The sequence below is a fragment of the Impatiens glandulifera genome, chromosome 5, assembly GCF_907164915.1.
Source record: "Impatiens glandulifera chromosome 5, dImpGla2.1, whole genome shotgun sequence".
NCBI classification, from domain to species: domain Eukaryota; kingdom Viridiplantae; phylum Streptophyta; class Magnoliopsida; order Ericales; family Balsaminaceae; genus Impatiens; species Impatiens glandulifera.
In genome coordinates this window covers 47,119,261-47,127,436 of record NC_061866.1, presented here as the reverse complement: position 1 = coordinate 47,127,436, position 8,176 = coordinate 47,119,261, and the positions used below count along the sequence as shown (strand labels likewise).

General features: G+C 28.5%; 2 protein-coding genes across 2 annotated transcripts; one reads left to right on the top strand and one right to left on the bottom strand.

Moving 5' to 3' along the window:
* Nucleotides 1-530: 530 nt before the first annotated feature.
* LOC124938639 (carboxyl-terminal-processing peptidase 3, chloroplastic-like) lies at nucleotides 531-2,852 on the top strand. The gene is made up of 10 exons (XM_047479116.1): nucleotides 531-960; nucleotides 1,028-1,158; nucleotides 1,241-1,327; nucleotides 1,398-1,476; nucleotides 1,556-1,644; nucleotides 1,721-1,759; nucleotides 1,827-1,946; nucleotides 2,026-2,112; nucleotides 2,178-2,435; nucleotides 2,505-2,852. The coding sequence occupies exons 1-10, from the start codon at nucleotides 585-587 to the stop codon at nucleotides 2,757-2,759; spliced, it is 1,521 nt and encodes a 506-aa protein (XP_047335072.1). The 5' UTR covers nucleotides 531-584; the 3' UTR covers nucleotides 2,760-2,852.
* Nucleotides 2,816-4,692, bottom strand: LOC124938640 (chaperone protein dnaJ 6). Its single transcript, XM_047479118.1, has 8 exons — nucleotides 4,422-4,692; nucleotides 4,139-4,237; nucleotides 3,946-4,047; nucleotides 3,777-3,836; nucleotides 3,583-3,689; nucleotides 3,425-3,507; nucleotides 3,220-3,325; nucleotides 2,816-3,154 (listed from the first exon to the last, which is right to left on the bottom strand). Exons 1-8 carry the CDS (start codon nucleotides 4,530-4,532, stop codon nucleotides 2,950-2,952), a joined length of 873 nt encoding a protein of 290 aa, XP_047335074.1. The 5' UTR covers nucleotides 4,533-4,692; the 3' UTR covers nucleotides 2,816-2,949.
* Between the last annotated feature and the right edge of the window lie 3,484 nt (nucleotides 4,693-8,176).

Genomic DNA, 8,176 nt, shown 5'->3' with positions numbered 1-8,176 from the left:
TCTTCTATCATTATATATCTTTAAAAGTATTTTAGTCTATTAACACTTAAGAATATTTTAGTATATTATAATCAATAACTAGATAAATTATTTTTATAAAAAAAAATTCTCACCTCTTTCAATTATTCAAATAACCAAACAAGCCTTATAGCCCTAGGCTAATAGATTCATGTTCTATTTGATTGTAACAATAGAAAATTTGTAAGACAAAATGATATGTTTATTTAGTAATTTTCATTTTCATTCAATCAAAATTTAATTTTGAAATATATTTTTTTTTGTAGAGAAAGCTAACCCCATATAAGTTTGTACTTTAAAATCTTGTTTCTCATTATGTGATCCAGGTTTGTCATATGTTGTTTTTGTAGCATTTTAAACATTAAAAAAAATGATAAAAACTCATACCACAAAAATATAATAAAAAGTAAAACAAACTATAAAATAGCAGAGCCATGAGTGAGATACTATGATACGCAAATATATTCTCAACCACAGACGAGATTCAAAGACGAAATACAAAGAAAAGATTCACTTCAAATGGAAGAATCATCCCCAATTCTCTCACAGAAGAAGAAGAAGAAAAAATGAACTCTTTACGCCCTAATTTCGATTTCAATTCAATCATTCTCTCTCAAACCTCCTCCACCAAGCTACCAAAACCACCTACACCATTCTTATCATGCTCATATCCACCTTTTCACCGAATCTCACCGGACAAAAAGGAGCCTAAATTCAACGATCAATCTCTGATTACATCGATTCAACGAGGAATACTTTCGTTCGCCGCCGCAACAGCAGCAATCGCATCAATCTGCACCAATTCTCCAGCTTTAGCGGAATCATTAACTGTTGCATTTCCCGTTTCTCGTGCTCGTGAGGTTAACACCGTTCAGAGAACTCTTATTGAAACATGGGGTTTAATCAGGGAGACATTTGTAGATCCAACTTTCAATCATCAAGGTATATTTTACTTACTTTGATTGATTGTGTTAGTTGAATCATTAATCATTAACAAGAATTCTTGTAGATTGGGATCTTAAGCTACAACAAACAATGGTGGAAATATTTCCACTTAAATCAGCTGATGCAGCATACGGGAAGATCAGTGGAATGCTCTCTACTCTTGGAGATCCTTTCACTCGGATTATCAGTCCGAAGGTTTTACTGTGAGCTTCATCTTCAAATAATGTATAAATCATTTTTCGAAATCATACAGTATTTTATAAGGTTGTATTTGCAGGAATACCAAAGTTTTAGGATAAACAGTGATGGAAATCTGCAAGGAGTTGGGATATTCATAAGTGTTGAACCAAAAACAGGTCATTTGGTAAGCAATCCATATCAAAATTTGAGCATTTTGGTTGTTTTCTTCTTAAGGGAAGTTGTTTTTCTAACAGGTTGTTTTATCGTGTGTTGATGGAAGCCCGGCTATGCGTGCTGGATTACACCAAGGAGATGAGTTGGTTGAGATTAACGGTATTTAAATTCTTTTAAATGATTGTGTATTAGATCTTAATTGTTGCGTTATGAGTTGGTTGAAACTGAAATCTTTCAGGAGAGAAACTTGATGGAATTGACAGCGAAACAGCAGCTCGTAAACTTAGAGGGAATGCTGGGACGACTGTAACCGTCAAAATCCACAGTGTAATTAGATCGTAAACCTGTTTGGTTGTTTTGTAAAAGACGATAACAGATAAGAATCCTTTTATTTGATTTACAGGAAGCTGCTGATTGGCAGAGTAAATCAGGTTTCAGAGAGGTATGAACGCAATTTTTTTCTATTGCGTATGGATTGTGAACTTGCAATGAAATCGATTTCCTTGTAGGTGAAGCTACCTCGAGAATTTATTAAATTCTCACCTATATCAAGTGCGATTATCGCACACAGAACTCCAGATGGCCATCTTTCTAAGACGGGATATGTGAAACTTGCCACATTCTCACAGGCATGTGATTTTGTTTATTTTTTTGCTTCTTGACATTTGATTCGAGAAAATTCATGACACGGTTTTGCTTGCTTGACAGACTGCTGCGACGGATATGGAGAACACGATATATGAGATGGAGAAGCAAGGAGTAGAATCATACATATTAGACTTACGAAATAATCCGGTACCCTTTTGAATACTTGCTGTTAGGTGGTGAAAATTTGTTTCTTAAGTTTTCTTTTTTGGCAGGGGGGATTGGTAAAAGCAGGACTTGATGTTGCCCAAATTTGGCTTGAAGGAAATGAGACACTTGTGAATACAATTGACAGGGAGGGAAATCTGTTTCCCATTACTATGATAGATGGCCACGCTTTAACACGTGATCCACTTGTTGTGCTTGTGAACGAGGGTAGTGCAAGTGCGAGTGAGATCTTGGCAGGGGCCTTACATGACAATGGCAGAGCTATTCTGATTGGAAACCGAACTTTCGGGAAAGGAAAGATTCAGGTGAATTTGCTATATTGTGGTTTTCAAAAGAATTAGATGATTAACTATTTGGTTTGGTTTGGTGTACAGAGTGTAACAGAGCTGGATGATGGGTCGGCTCTGTTTGTGACAGTGGCGAAGTATTTATCGCCTGCACTTCATGACATAGATCAAGTGGGTATTGCACCAGATATTCAATGCACTACAGAAATGCTAAAGAATTCAAGTAGGGAACAGACCTCTTTGATAAAGGGATCTGCTTCATCCTTAGAAACTGATTCATGTGTAATGGTGGCAGAGCACCAGTTAGACATTCAAGAGGAGTTCAGAGGAACCGCCTCTTGATTGGTTTATAAGTCTGAACCTGTATATAAAAATAAAATTTACATTTTCTATGGAAGTAGAAGATATATCAATGGATTGGCTTATAGATTGCAACTTCTTCTTTTCATCAAGAAAATCCATGTTCAATCGATAACAAACAAAACAAAACAAAACGGAAATACCTCAGACACTAAGCAGCAGTTAGTTTACTTTACTTGTGCCTAGATTTCTTTCCTCTTTCGAGTTTCTTCTTTGCAGCTTCAAATTCTTCGTCAGTAGGTTCTAATTCAACTATATTTCGACCACCACCATATTTTGAGACCAATGATGTAAACAATGAATCAAACTGATCTTTCCTCTGGCTCCGACGCTGAGACATTAATGCAAATAAATCTTGCGACTCCTCCTTTGTCCCGCTGCTAACAAAGAAACGTTAAATCAAATACAGATTTTCACACCCCGCAAAGGAAAATTGACTTACTTGCCCCTGACCCTAGCCCTGATCCTTCTTGAAGGACTTGTAGGTGGTCTTATGTTGGACATTTGCTTAGACCATTTCTGATAAACTTTTCTTGACTTCAAATCTCCTGCAGATTTTTTTCTCCTAATTAGCATCAGTTTTACACTGTTGGTTCCAAACAAAGAAATCAAACTATATCATCACAATAATACAATGTATAATAGACCTTTAGCAATTGCCTCGTCCAGAATATCCTTAAATCGGTGGGAATCCAGCTTAGGATTAGAGCATAGCATTGAACAGAAGAGCCTACAGAGGAAGGGGGTGAAATGTTTAGCCTTATCTACTGGTAAGAGGGGAATGTAAGAATACTTACTCACTTACCTGTTCATGTTACCCTTGTACTTTTTGTACAATTCAATCAAATCATTCTTCTCTGACTCAGATCCTCTGTAGTTTGCTTCAAACTGTTGAATATCTTCTTCGGTTAACTGCATTGACAATTAAATTTTATGAAAATTTTAGCAATCTTTTGTTGAGTAGTAATCAGAGTGATTGATCCTTTATCAAGTAATGACCTTTTTGTAGATTGTCTTGAAGAACTCTTTTAGATTGTTAACAACATCCCCTGCAAGATCCTGCATTAGGTGAGAAACAAGTTATCAACTTGTAATGACTTAATTTGATTAAGTTATCAAAATATAACAAGTACAAGTTATACAATTTCAAAAAATACCAAGTACTCACATCATCATCAACACAACCAGTCTGATCATATAATGCTCTTTTCTCCTCATCACCAAGTATTGAGATCACCTTCTGTAAGCCCTGAAACTTCTCTTTTGCTTCCTAACAGAGTAGAAGAAAAAAAACATAACTGGTTACATAAATGACTGAAGAAAATAGAAATTCATCCAAAGCAACAATCTTGTAATCAAACCTCGTCATCAGGATTCTTGTCAGGATGTAACCTTAAAGCTAATTTATAATATGCTTTCTTAATTTCTTGTTGGGTTGCTTCCTTTTCAACACCAAGAACCTGCATTACAATTTGTTAGAACGTGATTCTAAAATCACAAACATAATAGACAGATGAGAAAAGTTACAAATTAATCAGAAAACATGAAATACGAAAAAAGAATTCTTAGAATATGTAGATCTACTGTATTTACAATATCTAGCATTTACTAGGAACATTGAGAAGCGCCGAAAAACAACAATACCTGGTATAAACTCTGGTGTTTTGTGGATCTTTCATCGTCTTCCTGAGATCCGTCTTGTTCTATTTCTTCCTCGGCGTCTCTAGGAACCCTAGTTCTCTTTCGCTTCCCCATATATCAGATTCTACAAAATTTCAATATGTAACGTAGAACTGAAAAGCTCAAAATTAGCGAATTACAAGCAATAATATATAAATTTGAGCAGATTTTGTTTCAATTTGAAGGAGATGAAGACGATATTACTCCCGCCGAATCGATGACTGGTTTTGTAACTTCCCGCCCATCATCGATTGAGGGTTCATCTCGAAAATGAAAAATATCAAATTTATCCCTAACTTTTAACACGATTTAAAGATTCAACCTTGAATAGATAAAACACGATTTAAAGATTCAAACTTGAATAGATAAAATATTTTTAACTTACTAAATTAAAATAAAAATTAGTAAAATTATAATAAAATAAAATAAAAACTAAACAATTCAAATAAATTTACTTCTATTAATGTGATTATAACTAAAAAATAAATATGATTTTTTTAAAATTTATACTTTTAACTTAATAATTATATATGACAAGGAGAAAATAAAATATATGATGATTTTATTTTATATATTTATATTATATATATAAGGAAACAAATGAGGTTTATTAATTATATGAGAAAATATTAATATAAATATATATATTAAAATTATTATATTTATAAATAATTGAAAGAAAAAAATTATATAAAGGTTTTTTTATATATTTTTTATAGAATTATTATATATATATAATTAAAAATATTATATATTTTAAATAAATTTGAATTAGAGGAGAATAATATATATATATATATATATATATATATATATATATATATATATATATATATATATATATATAAATATAAATAGTTGTTAGTTATTTTTAAATTGGTTAGTTAATGTATAATCTAAATATTAATAAAGTGTGGTTTTATTTAATTTCTCTTTTATCAACCTTAATTATTATTGATTGAGATTATAACCGAGACGTCCCTTTTGGAAATTATATGCATAATATATTGTGCATAATATATTATGGATATCTTTTAAACATAGATTGTTAGTAATATTTGTAATCAAATTTAATATTGGAAATAATATGTTTGAGGATTTTGAAAATAAAGAAGAAAAATACATAGACATTAAAAAAATTCTGATATGTGAATTTGAGATGACAGATTAAGCAAAAAAAAAAAAAAAATGTATTCTTAGTGAGTTGCTAATTAATTTGGGTTGAGTAATTATAATTTAGTTCATAATCCAATGATTACATGCACAATAATTGAAAAATATAAAGAATGAATCAATTCAAAACTAACAATTCAAATTATAAATAAATTTAGTCCAATAAATTGTTAAGTAACTCAAAGACTTTTACCCTTTTAACATATATTTTCAACTACATATAATCAAATTCATTGCATAATTGTAATGATATATATATAAAACAAAAAGTAGCAGAATCTATAATCCAAAAGTTGTAAATCATCATCAAGAACCCTAACTAACTAACTTAATTGTAATTGTAGAAGAATCTCATATGAATGATCATATAATTAAGATATATAACATTAATTAATAATCGGAATCTTCTTCGGGTTGTTCAACTAGGTTTTCGAGGGTCTTCTGTACGTCTTTCCCAGTTCTCGATAATGGTTTCATGTTTGGCGCTGAGACCACCGATGAAGACGATCATGAAAAAGCTGCTAATGTAACTTGGTAATTCCCACTCCTCCCAGCTTTTAGAAGCCTGTTCCGGCGACGGCAACGGCGGCGGAGGCTTGTTTAAGAGGTTGCCGGCGGTGGTCCAGCGATTAGGACCGTCGGGTCTGATGCTGCGACAGCGGAGGGCGGAAATCAAACGATTTCTTATCATCACTGCGGCCTGCCTTGCCTTGGAATAATAGAGTTTGAAATACTAGGATTATATAGAGAGAGATTGTACGTGGTTAATTAGTTGACTTCAAACTATCTTTTATAATTATTAATTTTTTTAAAAATATTTTAAATCGATATATTATTTGATTTTTTTGAAAAAAATATTATTTTTTATTAATTAAGGAATTTTATTATTTGATATATTAAAAAAATCACATAAAAATAATACTCTACTCGTGAAAGTAATTTACAAGAAAAAAAAATACACAGTGTACAAATCTAATTAAAATTTAGGAAAATTATACCTTCAAACTTTAAAAAAATAAATAAGAATTAGTTAAGGAGTTTTGAGTTATTCCAGATGAGATAAAAAGTTGTTATATATGTATATATAATTAAAAATTAGTTCATTTAAGGTGGGTTAGTGTGAAAGAATGATAAATATTATACAAGAGAAAAAAATTTATTTTTTAAACAAATTAAATTGTATCACACGTCAATTATTCTCAAATTCACTCTCTTAACTTTCGTATCTTAATTATTTTTTTTAATATAAATAATTCTTTAATTTAAAATTTAAATAATAAATATTTTAAAAATTATATAACTATACCTATATTAATATAATATTATTTTGACTAATTATTAAAATTTTTAAATTATCAATTAATAAACATTATTTAAAAGTATATAAATTATGTGTATATATATTAATTAGTTAAAAAATAATTAATTAAAAAGTTAAATAATAATATAATAAAATAAAATAAAATTGCATTTAAGAGAAAAAAAATTTGTTTTTTTAACCAATTAAATTGTGTCACACATGAATTATTCTCAAATTCACCCTCTTAACTTTCATATCTTAATTATTTTTTTTAATATAAATAAATTTAATTTAAAATTTAAATAATAAATATTTTAAAAATTATATAACTATACATATATTAATATAATATTATTTTGACTAATTATTAAAATTTATAAATTATTAATTAATAAACATTATTTAAAAGTATATAAATTATGTGTATATATATTAATTAGTTGAAAAATAATTAATTAAAAAGTTAAATAATAATATAATAAAATAAAATAAAATTGCATTTAATAATTAATGTATCATTTTTTTTATTTAAAATGTGATAAGTTATTATTTTTATAAGAAAAATAAATTATAAGAATTATTTTGTAATTAAGGATATTTACTTGACTTCACAATAATATCATTCAAATAAAATTTAAGCTCTTCAAAATAATAATTTATTAAAATATTGTTTAATATTTAATATTTAATATTTAAATTTAAATAATTTATAAATATATGATCAAATATTTTTAATTGAAAAATAAAATTTTATTAATATTTAATAATATGTATTTTCCATAAATTTTTAAAATTTTAAATTATTAAATTAGTATTTTATCTTTTAAAAGACTTTAGATTCTCATAGTTTCAAATACTTTCCATTTAGTTTTATTTTTTTCATGAAGAAGTGAAGAACTAAAGGTAAGTTATTTGGTGTAAACTGAAATTCACATCTAAATTATTATCATCATTCAAACAAATCTTAAACAACTGGTTTTGGTTTATTATTTGAGCTAGTTTAATAAATTTGATTGATTTTATTAGTTTCTAAAAAATTATATGTAAATAATTAATCATAACATTAAAATAAAAATATTTTTGTTATATATTTATATCTTAATAATTAGTCTGATAAAAATTTGTGAAAATTATAATTTTAAGATATAAAATGTGATTAGGTCAAAATATTTGTTTTTAGAAGATAAAGTAAAACAAAAGCTGATGTGGCTGTGGGCCCAATAATCTTGTTACCATTTTCTTCGCT

Bases quoted from the DNA above. Each gene is read 5' to 3' on its own strand.
- LOC124938639 (XM_047479116.1), top strand. From the start codon at position 585: ATGAACTCTTTACGCCCTAATTTCGATTTCAATTCAATCATTCTCTCT. The intron at 961-1,027 runs GTATATTTTACT...GAATTCTTGTAG, and splicing joins TCCAACTTTCAATCATCAAG to ATTGGGATCTTAAGCTACAA. The intron at 1,760-1,826 runs GTATGAACGCAA...ATTTCCTTGTAG, and splicing joins GTAAATCAGGTTTCAGAGAG to GTGAAGCTACCTCGAGAATT.
- LOC124938640 (XM_047479118.1), bottom strand. From the start codon at position 4,532: ATGGGGAAGCGAAAGAGAACTAGGGTTCCTAGAGACGCCGAGGAAGAA. The intron at 4,048-4,138 runs GTTTGATTACAA...CTACTCTGTTAG, and splicing joins ACAAGAATCCTGATGACGAG to GAAGCAAAAGAGAAGTTTCA. The intron at 3,155-3,219 runs GTAAGTCAATTT...CTTTGTTAGCAG, and splicing joins AGGGCTAGGGTCAGGGGCAA to CGGGACAAAGGAGGAGTCGC.